Source organism: Anabrus simplex, chromosome 3, assembly GCF_040414725.1.
Source record: "Anabrus simplex isolate iqAnaSimp1 chromosome 3, ASM4041472v1, whole genome shotgun sequence".
NCBI classification, from domain to species: Eukaryota; Metazoa; Arthropoda; class Insecta; order Orthoptera; family Tettigoniidae; genus Anabrus; species Anabrus simplex.
Window position 1 is genome coordinate 435,968,400 of NC_090267.1, and position 27,554 is coordinate 435,995,953.

Here is a 27,554-nt window from a genome sequence, read left to right on the forward strand (position 1 = left end):
GGGTGTCACCCAGGTGGCAGATTCCCTACCAACTGTTTACCAAGCCAAAAGCTTGGAAATTTATCTAACATTATTCCGATCCGTTACTCCTTGTCTATAAATGAATATTTGCTCCAAATTGTCCTCTTAAATTTCAACTTTATCTTCATGTCTTTACTTTTAAAAGCTCCACGCAAGCTTATTCATCTACTAATGTTATTCCACACCAACTCTCCATTGACAGCCTCAGGAACTTACTGCTTTGTCGAGCAGCTTGTCTCCTTACTCCCAAGTCTTCCCAGTCCAAAGTTTGCAACATTTCCCTAACACTGCTCTTTTGTCGGAAATCATCAAGATCATGCTGCTTTCCTTAGCATCTTTTCCAGTTCTCGTATTGAGTAAACGTGGTATTGGTCCCATACACTGGAACAGTACTCTAGTAATTGGGGTCTTACCAGAGGCTTTACATAAGAAAACTCAAAGGTCCAATATGACTGCCCTTTGGGACCCCCCTACCTAATTAATCATTACAAGCAAAAATAAGCAAAGCAAAGTCATCTCCGTAATCATGAAGGCCCTTGGCGGGGTAGAAGGTAAAGGCTTCCACTATCCGTAACCTCGGCACTTGATTGGGTAGAGTGGTCAGCTCTATGCCCGGCCGCCTTTGCCCCCAGGAATTAACCTGGTACTCATTTTTAGTGTAGGCTGAGTGAACCTCAGGGCCATGTGCACCTCCAGAAGTGGAAATCTTGTTTCTTAAATTTTATGACTTCCTGGCGGGGATTCAAACCCACGTCCTCGGCCAGGCAGCCCCTCCATTAATCATTACAGGATTGGACAATGCTTCATCGACTCTAATTCTCAAAGTTCTATTTTCTAAAAATTTAGCCACCCAATCAACCACTCTTTTGTCTAATCCAATAGCCCTCATTTCTGTTGATATTTTCCCATGATCTACCCTATCAAAAGCCTTGGATAAGTCAATAGCAATACAGTCTATTCGACCTCCTGAATCTAAAATATCTGCTATATCTTGCTGGAATCCTACAAGTTGAGCCTCACTGAAATAACCTTTCCTAAACCCTAACTGCCATCTATCAAACCAGTTAGTAATTTTGCAAACATGTCTAGTATAATCAGAAAAAATGCTTTCCCTGAGCTTACAAACAACATATATCAAGCTGACTGGCCTGTAATTATCTGCTGAAGAATAATAAACAACCATTGAGGGCATTAGCCCCCATACTTTATGAATTACGCAGGCATGCTGAGGTATTTTGATGCTCTAGAAATGAGCCATCGCAAGACACATCCAACATCCATGGCGGACGACAATGGACTGACTTCACGCCACCAAGGCGATGTACAGCAGATGATAGTTGGAAAGCGGGCGGGCCTATACTGAGACTCGTTCTATGGCTGGTCCGACAGCAGAACAAAAAATAAAAACAGGAGATGGGAGCAGAACACGTCGTATATGAATGGTGGAACGTAACTCCACGGGCAAAGAAGATGCAATTAAATTCAGCGACATAAGTTGCACAGGAAATAAAATTAGAAGAGAGTTGGAATAAAATTCCTAAGTGATACAGATTTCAATGGCTAATCACCCAGGCCTAAAATGTGGTGGAGAAAGGCTAAAAAAGTGTCCCCATACTGGGACAATCTGATGCAAGCTACTTTACCAAGCTACAGATGACAATTATATGTTAGTGATAGAGGCATTTCAATAACGTTTTGAGAGGGAGGATCTTCTAATTGAAGTATACACTAGGGATCTTCTCAGTTTGACCCTTCCTGCTAGTAAATCATGTCGTTCCCTCACGGAGATGTATGATAAGCTGGAGTGTCATTTAAGGGCACTTGAATCTCTTGCTGTCACAACTGGGAAATGCGCAGCAATCCTTTTCCCTTTGTTAGAATCATGCATGACGGAAGACTTTTTAGTATGGCAGCAGCGAAGTCCATTATATAGTGATATTGCTAATGCAGAACAATGGCTTAATAAATTCATGTCATTCATGAAGGCTGAAGTTGAAAATGAGGAAAGGATCCATGTTGCCTTGTCTGGTTTTAAACAGTCAGCTGATAGGACAAAGAAAGTGCAGAAAGATAGCAGTCCTAAATCATGTTCAAGGCAAGATGTTAATACAGCAATGGGTTTACTCTCGTTACAGAAAAATAAACATTCTGCTTGTATATTTTGCGGTGATGAACATCATAGTAGCACTGACTGCTACAAAACACGTGATATGCCTCTCTTGGAAAAACTTGAAATTATTAAGGATATGAAATGTGGTTTCATTTACATTAAACCAAACCTTGTGGCTAAAAAAGTGCACTTTTACGCGAAAGGGTTTGATTTGTGATAAGTGTCATGTTATCTTGTTATGTCCAGATTTAAAGAGAAGTAAGAATATAGTTACCAGTAATGACTGCCGCAGGCCTGAAGTCATGACTGTGCAGAAGGACATGTGATAATAGTATGTTGCTTCCCTCACTTCTGGTGAAGGCTTGAGGGGAATGGATCTGAACGTACTGTGAAGGCAGTTCTTCATACAGGGTCACAGTGATCGTACATCTTGAAGGGAAGAGCATGGGAAATTAATTACTCACCTCTCTGGAGGGAAGCTATTGTCCGCTCACTATTTGGAGGTAAAAAAACTGATAATTGTGAGCATGATAAATATAGAATTCATCTTGTGAGTCTCCATGACTTTATGTGCAATTTCGAGGTTTTGGACCAAGACAATATCTGTGATAATGTATGGTACCTCATATTCAAGATAGGGCATTGGTTAGTGAAATAGTTGATGATAACAATTTGCAGAAAGTCATAGGTACTCCAGGTCTTATAGAAATTCTTATTGGTGCTGACACTGCTGCCAGACTCTTCATCACTGGCAATGTTGGAAGTGTAACATGAGTTACAACTGCTATGCTTGTCACTTCTCTTAAGATTCCGTCTGAAGCAAGTAGGAGCTGTAGCTGACATCAGGCGAGCTTTCTTGCAGATTAGTGTGAATGTAAATGATAGGAACTTCCTAAGGTTTTTATGGAAGGATGATTTGGGGAACGTCATTATTTATCGGCACAGGAGAGTTGTGTTTGGTGTTGTTTGTAGCCCTGATGTGTTAAATGCAGTCATCAGACTTCATCTCACAAAGGTTCTAGATGAATGTCATCAGGGAGTTTCTGCATATTCTGAGACCACAATTAAAAGTCTTTTAGATTGCTTCTTTATTGATAATGTAGTCACGAGCGTTAATGACGAGGATCAGTTTAGAACATTCATTCAAGAAGCCACCTCTATCACGGCTAATGGAAAGTTTGAATTACGTGGATGGGAGTTCACAGATCCAGATTCAGTTACAGAGGCTTGTTTCACTAATGTACTTGGTTTAATCTGGGACAGAAAACATGACACTCTGGCCAAAAGCCTGGACTGTTTCCAGAATTTTCCAGAGAAAGTTACCAAAAGGACCATTCTTTCCACAGCCCATAAGGTTTTGATCTAATTGTTGTTTCATCTCTTGTGGCCCTAGAGCCAAAACTTATCTTAAGAGAATTATGGAGTTTAAAACTTGGGTGGGGTGAAGAGGTGGATCAGAGCATTGCCAACAGATTTGCAAAATGGGCAGATAATAATTTCATGTGGCTATTTCTAGCCAAGTGCAGCCCTTGTAAGGCAGATCCTCCGATGAGGGTGTTATTGTGGTGGAGGATAGTGTTGTGTGTGGTGTGTGAGTTGCAGGGATGTTGGGGACAGTATAAACACCCAGCCCCCGGTGGACCCGGAACCCTCTGAACCAAAGGCCAATACGCTGACCATTCAGCCAACAAGTCGGACAATGAGCAGATGATGTTGCATATTTGAAAGACAGATCCCAAGATGCTACCTTCTAACAGTGAACCCGCTGAATGGAGTGTGCATACATTTTGTGATGTCTGCTAGGATGCCTATGCAGCAGCTGTGTTCTTGAGGGTGGAGACAATTCAGCAAGTAAATGTACAGTTGATTCAGGCAAAAACAAGAGTTTCTTCTACGAATAATATGGTCACAATACCTCGTCTAGAATTGCTTGCTGCATTGATAGGTGGTAGACTCCTTTCAACAATCACTGAATATCTTCCCAGTAGCTGTGAATCATATTTCTCGTGTGATTCATCTACAGTCATAGCATGGATTAGAAGAGAAGATCAGTGGGCTACCTTTGTGGGGAACCAGGTGAATGAGATAAAGAAGCTGACTCAAGTAGAACAGTGGCATCATGTTCCAGGTGTTTGTAATCCTGCTGACCTGCCATCTTGAGGTTGTTCAGGGAAAGGGTTGCTTCAATCATCACAGTGGGAGGGACCTGAATGGTTGTACCAACAACACAGCAGTTGGCCTTCAGCCGAAGTCAAATTTGAAGAGGATGTTATTATTCAAGGAAGAAATAATACCGTTGTTTCATCTGTATGATTTGTGCAGAAGCTGATTCTCTTCAAAGTGACCGGTACTACAGGTACTTTTTAAAGAGTGACAAAACTATCAGAAAGGTTACTTGGATGTGTTGGTTTGTAAATAATTGTAGAGTGGTTGGCCCTGAACATTTTATAAAGAAGATGGGACACCTTTCTACTGAAGAAGTTACCTCTGCTGAAATGAGGTTCTTGAAACTAGTACAGAAAGATGCATTTCCCAGTATTACAGACCCCAGAATCTCAAGTCTACAACCCTTTGAAGATCACGATGGTCTCCGCTTACAAGCCATGATCTCCAATAGACACGATAGCCATGACTTCCGGAATCCTGTACTTTTACCCACAAATCATCCCTTTGTGTCACAGCTGATTATGGATGTTCATGTTCGAAGGTGTCATGCTGGAGTCCAAGGTCTGCTTTCAATTATGAGGGAAAGATTCAGGGTGATAGGAGGAAGAAGAACTCTACGGTCAGTGTTAACAAAATGTGTCATCTCCAAGTGCCAGGAAGCTAAACCATTGGTAGTATCCACACCACCACTTCCATCAGAACATGTAAGAGATGCTGCTGCCTTTGAAATTTCAGGTGTGGACACGACTGGACCCCTTTATCTAAAAACTATGAAAAGGCGTGGATTTGCTTATTCATGTGTGGAGTCACCAGAGCGATCCACTTACAGCTGCTCCTATCATTATCAACAGATGTGTTTTTTGCAAGCTTTTCGTCGGTTTGTAGCCAGGAGAGGACGACCAGCTGTAATCTTCAGTGATAATGGTACTAGCTTTTCTGGTACTGATACTGCCTTTAGTCAAATTGATTGGTCAAAGGTACATGAGTACTGCTCAGTGGAAAGAATAAAGTGGAAATTCAACCCATCAACTGCTGTCTGGTGGGGAGGTTGGTGGGAGAGTTGATAGGACTTGTAAAAAGGTTACTTCGGAGAACACTAGGACGAATATCTCTCACCTACTCTGAGATGTAAACAGTGCTATGTGATTGCGAGAGTGTAGTAAACTCAAGACCTCTGACATATAGAACTGATAATTCAAATGAACTAGGAGTAATAACACCTGCCATGTTTTTTCAAGATATTCATGAAGCTGCTGTGCCTGAGATTGATGTTATCGAGTCCTCCGGTTTCAACAAGAGGTTGAAGTATATATTAACACTGAAGGATTGGTCTTTAGGAAAGGTCCTACAACTTCTGCCCGGAATGTATAAATTTTAACTACATGAAATAGTGAAATATTGTATTGTATTGAATAGGTGAGGTGGACCTATAAATATTATAATAATATTTGAGATATAAGGATTGAGTCACCCATCTTGTCCACCTGAAGACTGCTTCTGGAGAATTTCTGCACCTAGTTCAAAGACTCTACTTCCTCCTAGAAGCCAAAAATAGTGAACCTACATCAGAGATTAAATCTTCTGTTCCACACACAGAAAGGATGACTGAAATGACTGTAAAAGAAGATAGTGATGTGTTGTTGGATAATGTGAGTGATGTAGGAGAAGTAAACACGACTCAAAGTGGAAACATTGTTTAAGTGCCAAAAAGATATTTGGATTAACTTGAACTTGTCTGTCTCTTGTGCCACTTTGTTTGTTTCAGGTGTGAGCAGAACTGATGATGTTCCCAGGACTATGATAAGTTTAACTGTTCCACATCCGGTAACTTGGTGGGAGAATGTTGGGAACACTGAGTGAGATGTTTTTGTTTGCTTATGAAAAGTTGGTAGTTTTCTAAGATGGAGGAGGCTGTGTGTAGTCAATCTCTTATATGCTTCTTGTAGTCAATTAAGAAAAATTGCAACATGGGCACTATTATGTAATAAAGTTCTGCTTCTCTAAGTTTATAAAATCTTTCCGTTTCGTGGAGGGCCAAACATTTTACAGTAGTTATAGAGAAATAAGAGCTGTCAAAATGCTGCAATGTAGATCAAAGCAGCTTCAAATTTATTTGCTAGGCATCCCAGAAAATTTTCACTGGATTAGAAAATTGCTTTTAAAAGTCTTCTCTTCATAATATATTCAATTTAATTTCCAAGTTTAACAGACAACCATTATCACTAATATAAATTGCACAATAATCTGAGAGAGACTAAAATTTATTTCCAGGCTGCAAGTGTTTCACTGTTTGCAACATAATGGTGAAGGAGGAGAAACTCTGCTTGTGGATGGATTCAATGCAGCCAAGAAGCTGAAGGAAACACATCCCGACAGTTACCATAGACTAAGTAAAATGGCCATAGAGTCTGAGTTCTTAGAACCCGGACGGCATTACTCTTGTACTGGTCCAATACTGCAGCTTCATCCAGTGACAGGGGAGTTACAACAAATCAGGTACTTGTAACTGAGAGGATCAGCACAAGAAATGGAGAAACAGCAAATTACAGACTTGTGGCTTTTCTAGACGAGTAAGAAACCTAGTTTTTCTGGTAATGGTGTATTCTCTGATGCCTAGTCAACTTTATTAGTATGTTATATAGCCTATTGTTAAGAAGTTATAGAGATATTATAGTTTTTATGAGGTACACACAACATCTTTTCTTGGTTAGACCAATATTGTACTGAAGTGTGTATGCATGTCTTTCTACCCCAGACATCATCACATAGTTGCTCTAGGGAGCCGGTGTTACTTGCTCCGCTCGGGAAGGGTGTTTGTCACGTGACAAAAAAGCAGCAGTCAGGTGGGTTGCATACTGTGGGCGCAGTGTACTTGTGCCACTGGCCTTCAGTACATACTACGTCATGCACTTCTCCTACTTCTTCCACTACTTGCTCGCTAAGCTGCTCTCGTTTCTCGAGAGTGGGGAGCAAACTGGCTCCGAAGTAATTTCGCTCTCGACTGACGATGCCTGTTCTACCCCATAGATCTGTTTCCTGATATGGGGTTGGGAATGAGGTGAGATGAAATTATATGGCATGTTTTATGGCCAGATGCCCTTCCTGTTGCCAACCTCAGCTGAGGAGCTATTGAAGACGAAATGAATGATGGAGAATGAAATTGGGTTAGGAGGTGGAAGGAGTTGGCTGTGGCCTATGAATAGAAACTGTCCCAGCATTTGCCTGGAAGTGAAAATGGGAAATCACAGAAAACCATTCTCAGAAGAGTTGATGGTAAGGTTTGAACCCAATTGTCTCCATAGTTGTAGTGCGGTAACACATGCAGCCACTCCACAAATAAGTAAGGAAGAAAATTATTTTTGAATAAATGTTCAACGTTCAGTACTCCGAGAAACACTATTTATTCCTAACAGCTTTGTTCAAGTTGTAGGGTACATTTTAACAGTTATCTGTATACGCATAATCATAATGGTTTTTCTTAATCCTCTAACTTTCTACCCGAGTTTCTGCTAGTAATATATCTTTTCTTCATGGCTTTCACTTTTACGTATCCACTTGGTTAAACTGAAGTCACAAATATTACAAAACTGTTTGAACACATCTTCACATTGGTCTTTACTGAAAGCCCTTGTTTACATTTGCTGACTTTCTTGCCTAGCTCTAACTGGTCATTGTTTTTATCCTATTATGTGTTTCTTTTTATGTTCCTATCTTTAGGTGTCTGGCTCCATGGCTAAATGGTTAGCATCCTGGCCTTTGGTCCAGAGGGTCCCGAGTTTGATTCCTGGCCAGGTCGGAGATTTTAGCCTTAAATGGTTAATTCCCTTGGCTCGGGGACTGGGTGTTCGTGCTGTCCCCGACATCCCTGCACCTCACACACCACACATAACACTATCTTCCACCACAATAACACACAGTTACCTACACATGGCAGATGCCCTCATCGGAGGGTCTGTCTTACAAAAGTTGCAACCAGCTAGAAATAGCCACACAAAATTATTATTATTGGGTGATATGAATAAAAATGAGATGTAACTCGGAGACAAGTCTCGAAGGAAGATTGAGACGGAAGTCACTTGCGAGACAGAACGCGTCATGTATATGAATAAAGTTTGTTTCTCGCTAACGAGACTTGTCTTCTTCCGCTTGAGATGAGTCTCGCACACTGGCTCTGGTATCTGTCAGCTGATGAGTGAATTACTAAAAAAAGTGGTTTTGTTGGAACAGATGAAAGTGTTAGATTTACAAGCGAAAAAGATTGAAAAGTGACAGTGTGTTCTCGAAAAAAACAGAACTCATTTCAGTGCAAAAATAGATTTTGCAACTGCAAATGGAAAATCTTTTACATGAAAGGGAGAAAAGAGCAGAACAAACAAGTACAACCGAAATGGAACACCCACCGATATTTTTTTTTCATTTAGAATAGTTCTTGACAGACTTTTCTTCTTCTTCAGTTATGTTTAACTTGGGAGCCTATTCTGCAAACTATAGGCTACCTTTCGTATTAATCAATATTCAATAATCACTAGTTCTTATTTTAATTCTTTCTAGGCTTACATAAACGTAGTGGCTCGTATACTTGAACCCCAGCTTGGGAACGACTGATTTAAAGTTTCTTTTCTTGTAAGTTTCCTTCAAGATATTGTGTAAGAAGTTACATTGTAGTTATCATCACATTCAGGATCAACATACAAATGCGGTCATTGAAAGTCATTCAAACACTTTTTAAACACGCTTCGTACTTCATTCTTCATGAATATGAGGAGTTTATTGATCATACGTTGCACCGACATAGATAGGTCTTATGGCGACAATGGGATAGGCTTAGGAGTGGGATGGAAGCGACCGTGGCCTTAAGATACAGTCCCAGCATTTGTCTGGTGTGAAAATGGGAAACCACGGAAAATGATATTCAGGGTTCCCGACAGTGGGGCTAGAACCCACTACCTCCCGGATGTAAGCTCACAGCCGCGCGCACCTAACCACACGGCCAACTCACCCGGTATATAGTATACAACCAATACCTATATACTGTTGCATAAACTGTCTAAATTTCAAACTTTCAAAACATAGAAATAATACAAAATGCTGTCCATATTCATTAACGAATATAACTAACAAGGGAGTTGTTTGATTTGGACCGGACAAATTGAAATGGAACTTAGTAACATGATGAGCTAAGACATCCGGAACTCAATGGTGATAACAGTTCTGCCGTGAAATAACATTTTCGTACCGGTATTTATTGACAGTAAATTTTTGCTCCAGTTTTAAATGGAACGTGGTGTGTAGATGGCAGCGATTTCAATGAAACAAGGTAGGATGGTCAATTAAGACATCAGAACATCGCTGCATGATTGATGTTGTTATATACGTTACCCGCAGTGTTACAAAATGAATCACTCTCAACAAGAATCCGAAAGTTTAAGGCTATTTATAACATGCAAGTTTATATACAAATGACGAGGATTTCATATTACATATTTTAGCCTCAATTGTAAACGACAAAGAAGTATTTTTTTTTTTTTTTGCTAGCTGCTTTACGTCGCACCGACACAGATAGGTCTTTTGGCGACGATGGGATAAGGAAGGGCTAGGAGTGAGAAGGAAGCGGCCGTGGCCTTAATTAAGGTACAGCCCCAGCATTTGCCTGGTGTGAAAATGGGAAACCATGGAAAACATTTTCAGGGCTGCCGACAGTGGGGTTCGAACCTACTATCTCCCGAATACTGGATACCGGCCGCACTTAAGCGACTGCAGCTATCGAGCTCGGTCAAAGAAGTATTAAAAGCCTAATATTTTGAAATATTCATATACTGTGCATGTTAGTAAAATGGGTTTGATGAGCAAGACATTCTGTTCATGTTGTCAAAATCTAATTTTCACTCTATAGCGCACTGTTTAATGTAACTTTAAAATAGAACTATCAGTGCATTTCTACAGTGCATACGTGAGGTCAATACAGCTGCAAACCACCCAGCTGTTCTTTAGCAATTAATTATAACAATGTTGTTGATTTTATGACAAAGTGAATATCAGCACTAAATTTAAGACAGGAAGATTGACAATTCATGGAAGTTTCATCGAAGTCTGTCTGATCCAAACCAAATGCTTCCCTCGTAGTATTCGGCGCAAGTGAGATTTTGGTGCGATGGTTGAGAAAGAGCAGCACTCATAGAGGCAGCAAATCATTGGCCGAATAACGTCATTATGCGAATCTGTTAAAAGTTGTGAAAGCAGTTACAGCATATTTTTTTCAAGGGCACGAGTCGCCGGTTGAAACTTTTAAATAAACTTAGAAACAGTGCAATCGAAAAAGGCACGGCCAGGGAATTTTACGGCACTTAAACATACACGGGATAGCTTACACCAGGACCAAAGATACTCGCATATTCGTTCAATACCATTTGGCCAACATGTGATAGAGAGCGATAAATTCCAGACTCGAAAAAATATCCTTCTGGATATGAAGATGTGAATAATAATAATAATAATAATAATAATAATAATAATAATAATATTCTTCTTCTTCTTCTTTTCCTGCCGCGTTTCCCACACCTGTAGAGTCGCGGGTGCGACCTGCGTCGCACATGTGGATTTGGCCCTGTTTTACGGCCGGATGCCCTTCCTGACGCCAACCCTCTATGGAGGGATGAATAATAATAATAATAATAATAATAATAATAATAATAATAATAATAATAATAATAATAATAATAATAATAATAATAATAATAATAGGTAATAATTTCGTGTGGCTATTTCTAGCCTGGTACAGCCCTTGTAAGGCAGACCCTCCAACGAGGATGGGTGTCATCTGCCGTGTTATTGTAGTGGAGGAGAGTGTTGTGTGTGAGTTGCAGGAATGTTGAGGATTTAAGGTTAAAATCTCTGACCCGACAGCAAATTGAACCCGGGAGCCCCCTGAACCGAAAAGTACCATGCTGACCATTCAGCTAAGGAGCAGGACAAAGTGAATAATGAAAACCTTGAATAATTGTAAGTCATATCTTAAACATAGCTATGTTTTGTTTCGGCCTTTTCCGTGATTGTGAATTAATTTTATTTATAAAATGTTAGTCGTATTTTGTGAATAGAAAAAATGTCAACATACAGAAAAAATCACAAATGTAGAATAGATTAACAATAATTAAATTAATTTAATAATTACTAAGAAAATTATTAGAATTGTATGTTGCACGATTTTGCATATTTCTGGTTTGATTTTGAACATTTTAGACTTTATGATGCATGTAAATCCTATCGCAAATGGCTATCATCGTCATCATCTTTATCATTATTGTTTTATGAATGTCTCGTGTATTCGCTCCAGAAAATGTGCTAACCATTCCACATTTTCTTTCCGGTAACGGTAGAGATCTTTATAATCATGTTCGAGATCAATTCTTCACGGTTTATAAATTTTTCTTCTCCGTTGTAAAACCATCATAAACTGCGCCATCACGTTTTCAGCCTGATTCTATCGGCTTGAGTCACCTTCTGGGCTGTCTTAAGAAATTCTGAGACCAGTCTCCATTCAGAGAGACTAAACTCCAGTTTATTCATATACATTTGGAGACGTGTCTCCGAGAGCATCCGCTAACGAGCTATGTCTCAAGGAGCAAAGGTCACTGCTGAGACATCGCTTTTTTATTCATATACATTTGAGACATGTCTTAATATTTATGAAACAAGGGATACGTCTCCGGTTTATTCATATCACCCATTATCTTTAGGTACACAACTTGACTCATGTTGTTGATGCTGGAATGTTTGTCATATTATATGAAGGGTGTTAAAAAAAGAAACAGAACTTTTGAAATAGCGCACCAATCGGCAAAGGGAGCATGCTGCGGCTATTGAGCGTACGTAGTGGCAGGTTTAGACAACAAACTGCCATTTGCTGCGTTTTGCTCAGACCATTAGTTGGCAAGCTACAGCCGCTGAAGAGAGCAAATACACAAGCTGTTTGTCGGATCAGTGCTAAAGAGACAATGAAAGAGCTTGAAGAACAGAGAGAGAGAGAGAGAGTGTGTGTGTGTGTGTGTGTGTGTGTGTGTGTGAGAGAGAGAGAGAGAGAGAGAGAGAGAGAGAGAGAGAGAGAGAGAGAGAGACATGGGTTTATGGCTATGATATTGAAACAAAGGTGCAGTCCTCGCAGCGGGTAGGCAGATGGTCTCCTCATCCAAAAAAAAAAAAAAAGCATTCAAAGATCAAGGTGATGTTGATTGTGTTTTTTGAATGCAAAGGCATTGTCCATCAAGAGTTTGTACCATGTTGTCAGATGGTAAACAAGGAAGTCTACCAGGAAATTCTAGCGCGTTTGAGGGATGTTGCATGCAGGAAGAGGCCTGAATTGTCGGAAATCCCCTACTTGGACGTTGCATCATGACAATGCGCCGGCTCACGCGTCACTCCTTATCCTCAGCCATCTAGCAAAACATCACACTCCCGTTGTGATCCATCTGCCGTATTCTCTGGGCTTAGCCCCAGCAGACAGCAGACGTTTTTCTGTTTCCCAAACTTAAAACCACGATGAATGGATGTCATTTCCAAACAATAGAGGAGATGCAGGACAATATGACAAGAGACCTGCACACCATCCCAGAAAGCGTGTTCCAGGAAGCCTTCCAAAAATGGAAGAAACAATAGGAATGATGTATTTCCAGTGGAGGGTGTCTACTTTGAGGGCGGGGGTGGGATGGGGGTGGGGGTTGGGGGTGAGTACTTAAAATGTTGGACAATAAGCGATAAAGATGTTATAGCAAAAGTTTGGTTTTTCTTTTTGCTTCCTATTTCTATCTTCCTATTTAAAACTGGATTTCAAGGTAAGAGTTGGTTTCAGTCCAACATACATACTTGGGGAAACAGTAGTGTAGTATTGATCATTTTGTAAAGATTAAAACAATAAGATTTTAAGAGCAGCCAAAATTAGGAGGACAATGGCTTTTAAAAAATGTCTATACATTACTGGTATGTATTTATTGAGAAACTTAATGACTTTCCAGACATTCTGGACTGGCACAAGGAGAAAGTTTAACCACATCAAAGGTAATAAAATTAAGTCTGAACATATAATATTAAACATAATCTAATGAATGACTCCAGAAAAATCAAAGTCTAACAACACAATATACAGTAGTATAGCCTAAAGCTTTAACATGTTGCGGTCAAAGGCAGTATGCTGTGCGGACTTCATTCTCCGCAATAAATGACAGCCTGTATGGTGTACGTCCCCTGGTTTTCATTATTGTTACTACAAAACAAACATAGTATGTGCATTGATTGGCACTGCAGTATGGTATAAGATTTCATTCATACAGTTCTTGAAAAAATATATAGATAGCAGCAAACTACAACTCTACACGGCATATTCTTTCTTTCTTATCGTGTCAGAGCTCTGTCCACTCAACAACAGTGTGCACGTAATGGTGGCCGTGTGTGAAGAAAAGTGATCTATATACCAATTGAACAGAGCTAATATATCACACATAATATTTATATATTATACCCCATAGTCCCGTTTCCTGATATGGGGTTCGGGATGAGGTGAGATGAAATTATATGGCATGTTTTATGTCTGGATGCCATTCATCTCTTGTACAACAATTATGAATGGCCTCAAAAACCAAATAAACTCAATATCAGCCATATTTTATTAGTCAAGGTTAAACGTTGAACTCTTTAACAAGATGAAAAACCTACTAATTTCAATCCACTATTCTGCTGGTAAGGGATCTATCAATTGTTTGAATTACAGTTTTTACAGATATGAAGTAGAAAGTATGAACTCAAATTCCGTGAAATAAAAAATTATCTAAATTCAAAATTAGTATTTAATTTTAAAATCCAAAAGTAGTGATAAATAGCCAGTCCAGAGGATTAAAATGTATGAATGTGAGCAAGACCTCAGTGTGTTAAAATACTGATGGAGATATCGAAATTCAAAGAACAGTAGATTTGGCATTAGGATATTAACACTGAGCTCGATAGCTGCAGTCGCTTAACTGCGGCCAGTATCCAGTATTTGGGAGATAGTAGGTTCAAACCCCACTGTCGGCAGCCCTCAAAATGGTTTTCCGTGGTTTCCCATTTTCACACCGGGCAAATGCTGGGGCTGTACCTTAATTAAGGCCACGGCCACTTCCTTCCCACTCCTAGCCCTTCCCTGTCCCATCGTCGTGTCGGTGCGACGTAAAGCAACGTAAACAAAACTAGTGAGAATACACAGTAGGTATGATTTTTAAAATACCTTGGCACCAGAACATGGGATCATAAAGGTACAGTAGATTTTTATATTGGTTTAGTAGCATTCTGAGTAACTAAAGTAATAATAAATTGTAGCACTTTGAGGGGCTCCCTTTGTGGGTCAATGGTAGAGTGTCAGCCTCCAGGTCCCAAGATCGCAGGTCCAAATCTGGTAGAGGTAGTTGGATTTTTGAAGGGCAGAAAAAAGCCCATCCAACACTCCATATTATATGATGTAAAAGACCTCTGGTGATGCACTTGGCAATTAACAGATAAACTTAATTCAATTTCAGTCATTTGCCCAACTCAGGTCCACCTTACACTGCTATTCATGGAAACTGATGTGAAGGCAGCTGAAATCATGTCAGATTAAAATGCCTGTAGGTTACACAGTAGTTGAGGTCATATCATCATCATCATCATCATCATCATCATCATCATCATCATCATCATCATCATCATCATCATCATATCTCTAAGTTTTAGGCTGTGCACTTACATGGTTAATTAACAATTAAGTTAAATCTTCGAAAAATGTAACTGAAAGTAGTCTTGTATTTATAGAACAGTATTTGTGGAGTGGGACTGGGAGGAATGTCATTGGCTTCAACTTGAAGATGGTTGCCGTAAGACCTATCTGTGTCGGTGCGACGTAAAGCCCGTAGCAACAAAACAACAACAACAACTTGAAGAATAGGTCCACTGATCAGCACACTATTTGTTCTTTGCTGTTTAAACCATCTAAGTTACGATTCTTCACTATCTTTGTGCTCAGATATTGTGGAACGCTTGATTTTTAAATAATTTTCTTCAGAAAGAGACTGGATTTTCTGTTTGACCTTCAAAATTGTAGAAATCATTCAGTGTGATACATGCAAATCCTTTCCAACGCTGACGTTTGTTTCCCAATTTTCTAAATGCTGTATTCTGTGTGACTTTTTGACAATATTAAACACTTCCCTTTTACTTTGCGATGTCACAGCGATGCTTGCCTTGACTATTTAACAGGCAAAGTGATTTAAAATCTACAATAATAAGCGTTACATTGTTGTCAGCAATCCACAAATACATAACAAACAAAAATTAACATTAGACGTTACAGCCAATACATTTCTCCGAAAATGTGATTAAAATAAGTCGTTTTATATGATATGTTGTAATAAGCAATGTCGTCCTAAGCGACTTTTTAAATACAGTTTTTGTATAGGATTTGGATGGGACAGTTAGATTTTGCCGTTATATCCAATACGTCGTTAAAAGCTGTGTCGTAATAAATGGTTTTGACTGTAATAACAAAGTAAACAGCATCATAAAACAAATAACATGAAATGCTAAAACAAACCAGGCTCAATCATTGTATAGTATCAAGCCTGCATTACATATTGCTTTATTTTAGTTTTGAAAATTGTGAGGGTGGTAGATTTTAATACACAGTTCAAAAAAATTGGGGAACATGTTTTTGAACGTATGCCATGCTCCACATAACAATACCTCATACCCAGGTATATTACCAAACTTTTATTCTTTACCGTTGAAGTATACAAAAGAACATCGATGGATTCGCGTTCATTTTCAGAACACAAACGGAAACGTCCAAGTAGGGGCGAAAACAAAGTGATAACATTACTCTGGGGTGGATTTTTATCACAGTTGGGAGAGCCTCAGTATGGTGTATGTGCTCCATAAGCATTTATCACAGCTTGGCACCTATGTGGCACGCTCCTTATAAGTCGACGGAGGACACGTTGTGGTATCAAGTCCCATTCTTCAATGAGAGCCTGTTCGAGGTCTTGGAGAGTCTGTGGTGCAACAGGACGCCCATGAACACCTCTGTAAAGCATATCCCACACATGCTTGATGGGATTAATGTTGGGACTCACTGCTGGCCATTCCATCTCTTTAACGTCCAGTTCTCGCAATACAGCTCTGGTGATGCGCGCTACATGAGCCCTGGCATAGTCGTGCATGAGTATGAATTCAGGGCCAACACCGTATGCAGCAACCAACACGTGCTGTAGCAGTATCTGCTTGATATACCCCATAGTGGTAAGATTACCACAGACGACAACGAGATCCGCACGGCCATCAACATTGATGCCACCCTACACTATCACAGAACCTGGTCCGAATCGGTTGCCTTCCTGGACAACATTTGGCATGTACTGCTCACCACGGCGTCTCCATACAAGTTGACATCCATCATGTTGTGTCAGAGAAAATCTGGACTCATCTGTGAACAACACAGGTCTCCACTGGCGAAGTTGTCAGTTGACGTGGGTACGGGCAAACAGAAGGCGAGCTGTGCAATGTTGCTACATTAAACGGGGCACATGAACAGTATGTCTGGGTCATAAGGACACTTCTCTTAACCTGTTCTTTACTGTCTGGTCAGACACCGTGACTCCAGTGACCCTCTTGAGGTCTTGTTGCAGGTCTCTGGCAGTTGCTGAATGACGCCGCAACGCACAGATGGTCAGAAATCGGTCATCCTGTGGGGTTGTCATGCGTCCACGACCTTGTCCAACTCTCCCTGTGAACTGGCCTGTCTCATTGTAGCGATTCCACAAGCAGTGAATAACCGACAGAGACACATTGGGATCCACATCAACACGACGAAAAGTCCATCTTTCCTGGATCAAAGTGACGGCCCTTGCGACTTGAACCTCGTTAAGGTGTCTCATAGGATGTGCTGGTTGACGTACAACCTGCTAAATGACCGCAGTAGTCTGTGTCCCTCAGAATGACACACAGACGCACCGCTATTCACTTTGTTTTGAGGGGTCACCTGACAGTTTAATGCATGGTTGTATGGTCCTGGGAAAGGTAAATGCTGCTTACAGGAAAATCAAGGAAACCTTTGGAGAAAGGAAATCTAGGTGTATGAATATTAAGAGCTCAGATGGAAAGCCACTTCTAGGGAAAGAAGACAAAGCAGAAAGATGGCAGGAACATATCCAACAGGTGTATCAAGGTAAAGATGTAGATAATTTGGCTCTGGAACATGAAGAGGCTGTTGATGCTGATGAAATGGGAGACCCAATTTTGAGGTCAGAGTTTGACAGAGCTATGAGTGAGCTAAATAGGAATAAGGCACCTGGAATTGATGACATTCCCTCTGAATTACTGACTGCCTTAGGAGAAACCAGCATGGCAAAGTTATTCCATTTAGTGTGTAAGATGTATGAGACAGGAGAAGTCCTATCAGATTTTCGGCAGAATGTTGTTATACCTGTTCCCAAGAAAGCCGGTGCTGACAGGTGTGAAAACTACCGCACCATTAGTTTAGTATCTCATGCCTACAAAATTTTAACATGTATTATTTACAGAAGAATGGAAAAACAAGTTGAAGCTGAGTTGGGAGAAGATCAATTTGGCTTCAGAAGAAATGTAGGAACATGTGAAGCAATCCTGACTTTACGTCTGATCTTAGAGGATCGAATCAAGAAGGACAAGCCCACGTACATGTCATTCGTAGATCTAGAAAAGGCATTCGATAATGTTGATTGGACCAAGCTATTTAAGATTCTGAAGATAATTGGGATCAGATACCGAGAACGAAGAATTATCTACAATCTGTATAAAAATCAGTCTGCAGTGATAAGAATCGAGGGCTTTGAAAAAGAAGCAGCAATCCAGAAAGGAGTGAGGCAAGGCTGCAACTTGTCCCCCCTCCTTTTCAATGTTTACATAGAACAGGCAGTAAAGAAAATCAAGGAGAAATTTGGAAAGGGAATCACAGTCCAAGGAGAGGAAATCAAAACCTTGAGATTTGCCGATGATATTGTTACTTTATCTGAGACTGCAGAAGATCTCGAGAAGTTGCTGAATGGTATTGATGAAGTCTTGGGTAAGGAGTACAAGATGAAAATAAATAAGTCCAAAACAAAAGTAATGGAGTGCAGTCGAATGAAGGCAGGTGATGCAGGAAATATTAGATTAGGAAATGAAGTCTTAAAGGAAGTAGATGAGTATTGTTACTTGGGTAGTAAAATAACTAACGATGGCAGAAGTACAGAGGACATAAAATGCAGACTAGCACAAGCAAGGAAGAGCTTTCTTAAGAAAAGAAATTTGCTCACTTCAAACATTGATATAGGAATTAGAAAGATGTTTTTGAAGACTTTCGTGTGGAGCGTGGCATTGTATGGAAGTGAAACATGGACAATAACTAGCTCAGAAAGAAAGAGCTTTTGAAATGTGGTGTTACAGAAGAATGCTGAAGGTGAGATGGATAGATCGAATCACGAATGAAGAGATACTGAATCGAATTGGTGAGAGGAGATCGATTTGGCTAAATTTGACGAGAAGGAGAGATAGAATGATAGGACACATCTTAAGACACCCAGGTCTTGTTCAGTTAGTTTTTGAAGGAAGTGTGGGTGGTAAGAACGGTAGGGGTAGACCAAGGTATGAATATGACAAGCAGATTAGAGCAGATGTAGGATGCAATAGTTACATAGAAATGAAAAGGTTAGCACAGTATAGGGTGGCATGGAGGGCTGCATCAAACCAGTCTATGGACTGATGACTCAAACAACAACATGCCTACAGATGTAGTATAACTTTGATTTGACATACACTGAGTAGCTAAATTCTCAAGGTATGCTGTACGACCATTGGAACTCCATCTACCAAATTAACGGTCACATACCTACGTTACAAAACATGTTCCCCTAATTTTTTTGAACTGCGTATATCTTCATGTAGTCATAAGAAGGGGCAATGAAATTCAGGAAGATGAAAGACTTCCTGGTCTCACAAAAATAATACCAAATAGATTACCATAAGTGAGTATTCTGGCACATGGAACTGACTCTGATTACTCTGTGTGTTAAACAGGTTCAACTTATTTGATCGTGCTCCTGTGAAAACACTGCAAGCAGATCAAGTGATGCAATTCTATAAAGATCTACAAATATTAGCAAATATCATTGCTGATCCTGATGGAGAATGGTGGTTTAAGCTTCAGCCTGGTACTGTGGTTTTCATCAACAACTGGAGGATACTTCATGGAAGAGCTGCCTACACTGGCCATAGGAGAATGGCAGGATGTTACGTTGGTCATGCTGACTGGATCAGTAAAGCCAGAGTGCTGGGTCTCTTGTAAACACCGTCCAAGTCACAAATTGCTACAGGTAAAATAATGGATATTTATATGAATCCCACATAATAATTTGAAGAATTTTACTTTGTAGTACAATATTTGTGAATAGTAGTAAGAAACTTCTGAGATGAAATTCTGAATGCAAAATATCATAGTGTTATTTCATTTTCCAGTCTCGAGTGTTTTAGTCTCTCTCCAACCATTGTCCTGTTCTCCATGGCATTAGGCACGAAGTTAGTGAGATGTAGAGGTTTTGTAACCAGATGTCCTTCCTGACGTCATTGTGACATATGATAGCAGGAAGGGAGGGGGTGAAACCTCATGCCGGCAATAGCCTCCTCCTGTCAATAGCATCCTGGGGTCTACTCAAGGCTTAATGTCTCCATCCAATGGTCGAATCTCCATGAAGGGCGTATATGCCCTCACTCCATATAATCTCTACAGAAAGGTTAGGAATTGAATCCAGGCTTTGGCATGCAATCTAGTGATTAGAAATTGTATACCACCATCTCTGCCCGGCTCCATGGCTAAATGGTTAGTGTGCTGGCCTTTGGTCAGAGGGATCCCAGGTTTGATTCCTGGCAGGGTTGGGAATTTTAATCTTCTTCTCTTCTTTAATTGTTTACCTCCAGGGTCGGTTTTTCCCTCGGACTCAGCGAGGGATCCTACCTATACCACCTCAAGGGCAGTATCCTGGAGCTTCATACTCTGGGTCAGGGGATACAACTGGGGAGAATGACCAGTACCTCACCTGCTATGCTGAACAGGACCGTTGTCGGGGGATTGTAAGATTGGAATGGATAGACAAGGAAGAGGGAAGGAAGCAGCCGTGGCCTTAAGTTACGTACCATTCCGGCATCTGGCTGGAGGAGAAGTGGGAAACCATGGAAAACCACTTCAAGGATGGCTGAGGAGGGAATCGAACCTACCTCTACTCAATTGACCTCCCGAGGCTGAGTGGACCCATTCCAGCCCTCGTACCACTTTTCAAATATTGTGGCAGAGCAGGGAATCGAACCCGGGCATCCAGGGATGGCAGCTATTTACACTAACCACTACACCACAGAGGCGAACGAATTTTAATCATAATTGGTAAATTTTGCTGGTATGGGGACTGGGTGTATGTGTTGTCTTCATCATCATTTCATCCTCATCACAATGGGCAGGTCGCCTACGGGTGTCAAATCAAAAGACCTGCATCTGGCGAGCCGAACTTGTCCTCGGATACTCCCAGCACTAAAAGCTATACGCTATTTCATTTCACCACCACCTCTCCTACCCTGCCAGCCAACACTGTGTTGGCGACAATTTTTTTGACCAACGGGACTCAAATCGGCTAACCACAGTGTGAGACCATATAGACTTGACACCTTAATATTCATGGAAACCAGATGGGCTACTCTCCAATGTTTTAGTGATGATCTCGAACAAAGTTGGAAAAAAAGGGCCCTTATAAGAAACAACAAAACCTGAGGTACAAACAAACAGCTCATTAAAAGTCTCACCCTACAAAGTTGACCTAGTTGGCATGCAGATCTTGAAGCAATAATCTGTGTGATGATATCCTCACTGTCTTCACTGGGTCTGGTGCCTCTCGTATCAGACAACTCCTCAGTTGGCCATAAGTGACTGAGTGAACCCTGTTCTAATCTCATTTCAGGATCAACATCCTTGGATAAGCCAGAAATTGAACCCAGTCACTTGGAATATACAGATTTGTTTCATCCCAAAAAAATTAAATGCAGCATTTATCATTTTGGATTATGCATCCAAGTAGATGCTATGTATCATTCTTTGTCATAAGCTTGAGTTTCACATCTTCACACTCCTAAAGTAGAGTACCCTCCATCTCTGCAGGACACACACCGTATTGAGGCATATTTTTCTCCCACTGTTATGTCCAGATGCTTATCCTGCCTCATGGACATTCTTGTTTAACATTCATCCAATCAAGACACACACATCTGCATTCGGCTATTTCACAGGTGAACAATAAAAGAGGAAAAGTACAAAAGTTTAAGGCATATGATAGATGATTACGAACTCAGGTCAAATCCAGAAGAAGAAAAGGAAACCTAACAGGTTAATGGAATAAACAAATGATGTAGAATTAATGAGCATAGATTTTCGTGGCTCATTGAAAATGAAAATCCACAGCCTGTTTCCAGTCATTCAACTGGGTCAGGAATGGAATAAATGAAGCCCCCATTTAGCGGTAAGGGTAGGAATTGTGCTAACTACTGAAACCTGTCGCACTCCTCTGGGGCAATGATTAATGACTGACAGATGAAATGATATTAGAGAGTGTTGCTGGAATGAAAGATGACAGGGAAAACTGGAGTACCAAGAGAAAATCCCGTCCTGCCTCCACTTTGTCCAGCACAAATCTCACATGGAGTGATCACGATTTGAAGCACAGAACTCAGTGGTGAGAGGTCGGCATGCTGCCGCCTGAGCCATGGAGGCTCTTCATGGCTCATTATCATTATTAGATAAAAATATTTTCCAGATTAAAGCCACATGTAAAAATTTAACAAAACTTTAGCACGAAAGTTGAGTTTTCAGGCAAATTTCATTGGCTTTCATCATAAGAACGCATACGGTGGTCAGCTCCTGACAGCAAGCATAGAAATGCTTCATGGAATATGCATTGGAAGTCCACTGGGCGAATCATGAAGTGGTGTAATGTAAAACTGATTATTCACTGCCCCCTACTAACTGGATTCAGAGATCGTCGCACTGTGCTGCGGTGATCGAAGGATGTTACAAATTCACTGCCTTCTGTTGACAGTTTCTGAAGTGCGTCGTGTTGTGCTCAAAGGTCTGACGACCTAACCAACCTGGCAACAGTTTGTTTAATATCTACTTACTTCTTCTACAAAGGGGATTATTATGAACAGAGAGGAGGAGCCGCAATGAAGTGACCTCTGTCACTAGTGGCTGCAAACATGGAACTCTTTGAGTCTCCTGCATTAACTACAGCGCCACTGAAACCCTAGTGTTTCTATCGTTATGTTGACAACACATTTTTTGGTCTCACAACATGGAAGAGAAACATTAAACTGATTTTTGAAGCACATGAATTTTATTAACAGTTAGATAAAGTTCACAATGGAAATAGAAAATGACATAGTAGTGTACAAGAAAAACGATGGTATACTAGGCCATGCAGTGTACAAGAAACCAACACATTCTGAAAGGTACCTTCGTAAGTCCTCACATCACCACCCCTGTCAAAAAGCAGTTCTTGGAACATCATTTAGTAGCATGAATAATGTTGCAGGTAACAGCGATAACAGTAAGAGAACTGACACCGAGCTCGATAGTTGCAGTCGCTTAAGTGCGGCCAGTATCCAGTATTCGGGAGATAGTAGGTTTGAACCCCACTGTCAGTAGCCCTGAAAATGGTTTTCTACGGTTTCCCATTTTCACACCAGGCAAATGTTGGGGCTGTACCTTAATTAAGGCCACGGCCGCTTCCTTCCCACTCCTAGCCCTTCCTTGTCCCATCGTCGCCATAAGACTTATCTGTGTCGGTGCGATGTAAAGCAATTTAAAAAGAGAACTGATAGCATCCTTGAAGAAAATTAGCTATACGTCAGGAGACACGGCACAAGCTGTAAAGATCAAGAAGCCTAATAGGGATAGTACAAATTAGGACTTCAGAAGGAAGAAAAATGCATTTCTTCCTTAAATGGCAGATACAACTGGCAGAACAGGGTGCATCCTTAAGAAGTACACCACAGACTGGAATACTGGAAGTTCAAATCCCTGTTTCGATCAGTCAAAGCAAAACCACCTCTAGAAATGCCTGGCATCCATAAAGTCCCATGTGATTGTTGTCACTCATTTATTGGCATGACAGAAAAGTTTATTGCACCATGCTGAAGGAACACATCAGGTCTGTTAAGAATGTCACTCTTTCATTCATCTTCACAGAAAATACTATAAGCCATAGCAGAACGCTTGTATAGTACAGACGAACAAATCCTCTTTGATCAGGCAAGGGTCATTTATAATAAAATATGCTCGACTTGCGAGGGAAGCCATAGACATAGAACTGTGCCCAAATAATTTTAACAGGAAAGACACTTCAGGTTGACAAATACATGGAAAATTGTACTCCAGAAATATAAGCATAACAGTACCACAGCAGAGCGTGACACACTCCAGAAACTGTTGGCAGATGGTGGTAAGTCTGTGACTACCCTCTCAACCACCACAGCACAGCACCTTTTCTGAGTTTAGTTAGGAGGGGCAGTGAGTTATCAGTTTTCTATAGCACAATTTTGTGCTTCGCCCAAAATGAACTTCCAATATACAATCCATGAAGTATTTCTATGATTATTGTCAGCAGCAGACATAGATGTAGAGGAACTAGGATCGATGAGGAAATTGCCCATCTATGCAAAGACAGTAGTTTGTAGAGACTGTCCTTGTTGTTTTGCCCTGACGCATTGTTCTGATGAAAGCCTATGAAACTTGACTGAAGCATGGCTTTTTTGCTAATGATTTGTTCTAAATACACATACACACATGCAGTAGCGTAGCCAGGATCAGCCGATGTTGGGGGCTTATAGTTACAAAATGATGACAGAACACAATGAAGGTGCTTGTGCGTGTGTGGTGCGCGCATGCAGGACTTGTCATTATAAGAGCACTGATAAAAGTGAATTATGTTGCTATTCAGATTGCAGTACACTACAAAATCTTACATTAAAATACAGAACAAGAACAATGCGATCAGGGTCAACAGTTTTACAGCAAATGATATGTTCAGTTTACAATCTAAAATCTAACTTTCGAGGCTTCCTAGAAAACATATTCAACAGATTTGTTGGTCCTACAATTATGTCTCTGAATGTTTATTTAGTTTATTGTTAGTTTCTGTTTATTTTCTTTTTGTAAAATTTCCATGGGGAGGAGGGTTTCTAACCCCCAGTAACCCCTCCACCCCTGGCTACGCCCCTGCACACATGGTTTTAATTCAGAGATGATGAAGAAATTTATCATTGGGGTCTGAGAAGAAATTGATGTAGAGGAACTAGGATCAATGTGAAAACAGTAGTTTGAAGATATAGATATTGTCCTTGTTGTTTTCATGTTTGTCCTTGCCTCTCCTTACTGTTGCTTCTTCTTCACATTTTGACTTGTCCTTGTATAAGTTTCTAGCTTTCTAATACAATAATTGTATTCATCCCTTGTTTGTTCCTTTCCATTACTTACATTAGCCTGCTGGGTTCCTTTTCCCTTTCTGCATTTGTTCTGTGTTTCTAGTCTTCTATGATTTGTGTTGTTGTTTTGGTCATCAGCCCATACATTGGTTTGATGTAGCTCTCCATGCCATCCTATCCTGTGTGTAACCGAAATTGGCTTATTACACAAATTATAATAATAATAATACTAGTAGTAATAAAGAATAAAGAAAGAAGCGTAGTAAAAAAAACTTAGATCCAACAAAAGCATCACAGCACAAAATGTAAACAATCAGGTTAGGAAACATGACATTTACAGAATAGATGTGGGAAGCAGCATGGAACCCTGAAAGGTATTGGAATGTAGCCCTTTTGCTATGAAAGAAAATGGAGAGGGTAATTGCCCTTGCATAAGAACATTTATTTATATATTTTAAAAAAATTTAAAAATCAGAAACTCAAAACTGAAAGACCTTTACGAAGGTAAATCAAAGAGTTATTAAGCATGCCTGTAGACATGCACACTACGCTAAACAAAATTTAATCACTGAATATGAACTTTTTTTTTTGCTAGCTGCTTTACGTCGCACCGACACAGATAGGTCTTGTGGTGATGATGGTACAGGGAAGGGCTAGGAGTGGGAAGGAAGCGGCCATGGCCTTAATTAAGGTACAGCCCCAGCATTTGCCTGGTGTGAAAATGGGAAACCACGGAAAACCACATGAATCTATAGAAACACTAATCTGATGATACATGTCGAATAAACTGAGGGATAGTCCCAATCTACATAAATATAGAAATAAAACCAAACAAAGAAATACAGTAAACTTGCATCATTATCTAAAACTCTTCAGGTAATGTGTAGAGATTTTCCGTACTTATGCAAGGCGACACAGAAATACCGAGAGGCAAACCCAAGGGATAATTACAACATAATACAAAGGTTAAGAAAAAGGTTGCCTCCAAACAAGTAGGATATGATCTTAGCTGGGAAGTTAAATCATTTCAACAAATTTAGCGGTGAACGTGAAATTCGAGGACAAACTCTTGCATAAGAAAAAGATGAATTATCACATTAGGATGAAGTTAAAAACCAAAGTTAAAGTAGAAGCAGTGCTTACCCTGAGACCGGGTTTCCCACGAGGGGACTGAAGGATGCGCATGTCCGCTCGCTAAGATGGTAAGATGATCAAAGACACAGATCCTACCTTGCTCCCAGCGAAGGAGCGGGTATAATTAAGAAACAGGAAATGGTGGAACCACCGAAGAGAACCAATCAGAATACAGAATTCACCTTCGACTTTCACATTCATCAATTACATTTACTTTTATTTTCTCCAGTCAAAAGGCTCTTCTTTCTTGCTGACACAGTGATAATAAATGTTCAAGAAAAGTCTTTATTTACACAATAGGAAACACGCTTCCTGAACTGCGCAAGTAGTATAGTATCTTTCATAATTTTGACACAACCTACACAACATAAGAGTTTCTAAAACAGAATTTAAAATGATCTGGATAAATCCAGGTTTATGAGATTGAAATAAATCTTCCAAGTCCAAAAGTCCAAATGAAATAAAATTTTATAGGCCTACAACAAAAAATAATTTTTAATACAACAAAATAAGAAATTTCAATCCATTCCCACTGCTATCTTAATACTGCTAACCTTTTCATTTCTATGTAACTACTACATCCAACATCTCATCTATTCTTATCCTCTAATCCTCTCATTTAATCAGTTAACCTCTGCCAAGCCAGTGAGAGTCACGTTTCTGTTCCAATAGTCAACAAAAGAACACTTTTGGAACTACACAATTATATAAAAAACAGCTCATTTACATGCTGACATACAATAATGCCAGACTAACTTCACGTCAATTTTTTTTAAATGGATGCCAAAGAACATCCAGCAGACAGCAAAATATATTTTGCCATTAATGAATGAATTAGTTTCAGAAATAAATTCATTCAAAATATGATTAATTTTTACCACAGCATAGAGGTTAACACTTTTGTTTAACAATTTTAAGAACTCACTGGACTTAAAGAACATATTATGATAATGATAAATTCCTTTTTAATTAAATTAACAAGAAAGAAGTCTTTCTGTATAGTAAATCTAGTCTTAACATCACCAAGAAGAAGTCAAAATATCCACAACAATTATCAAAGAAAAATTCTATGTTTTAAATGTCTTTCCATTATTTTAACAATCTACATCCATAAGTTGTAAAACAAGATTTATGTATCAAATCAATTCTATAATTTAATTTTATCATTCATAAGAGATACAATTTATTACCAGTTTTATTACAAAATTTTCTGGAACCCATACAAGTGTTTTCATAATAACAACACTTCATTTATTGACCTATAACAACACATTTCTCTTAAATTTTATTTAAATGTATTTTAATGTGAACATTATATTTTGTGTACGCCTTATCATCTGGATAGCTGAGGAAAATACAAAGACTGACCAAAACATGTCCTACAATTTGTAATTATTATAAGTTAAAATTCTGAAGCATTGAAAAGATGGATAGATGCATCATTCCTTATATCGGAATAAATTTAATTTGTGTCCTCGAATCTGTTTTTCACATTCATGCCTTGGTCTATCCCTACCATTCTTACCATCTGTACTTCCCCCAAAAACTAACCAAACAAGTCCTGGGTGTCTTAATTTATATCCCATCATTCTACCTC

General features: G+C 39.8%; 2 protein-coding genes across 8 annotated transcripts in view; one reads left to right on the forward strand and one right to left on the reverse strand.

The window, feature by feature from the left end:
- Tmlh (Trimethyllysine hydroxylase) overlaps positions 1 to 27,554 on the forward strand; it is a 121,707-nt gene that overhangs the window by 93,717 nt on the left and 436 nt on the right. For 6 of the 7 annotated variants that reach the window (XM_067143481.2, XM_067143480.2, XM_067143477.2 and 3 more), the window contains 2 exons: positions 6,569 to 6,793; positions 19,385 to 19,680. In XM_067143481.2, the coding sequence (XP_066999582.1) occupies positions 6,569 to 6,793; positions 19,385 to 19,652 (493 nt within the window). In that variant the 3' untranslated portion in view covers positions 19,653 to 19,680. The remainder of the gene's footprint in view (positions 1 to 6,568; positions 6,794 to 19,384; positions 19,681 to 27,554) is intronic. The other variant, XM_067143483.2, reaches the window with a different exon arrangement.
- Positions 24,889 to 27,554, reverse strand: part of LOC136866478 (uncharacterized aarF domain-containing protein kinase 2) — a 158,578-nt gene continuing 155,912 nt past the window's right edge. Inside the window, exon 11 of the mRNA XM_067143473.2 lies at positions 24,889 to 25,002. The gene's annotated coding sequence lies outside the window, so the exon portion shown is untranslated. The remainder of the gene's footprint in view (positions 25,003 to 27,554) is intronic.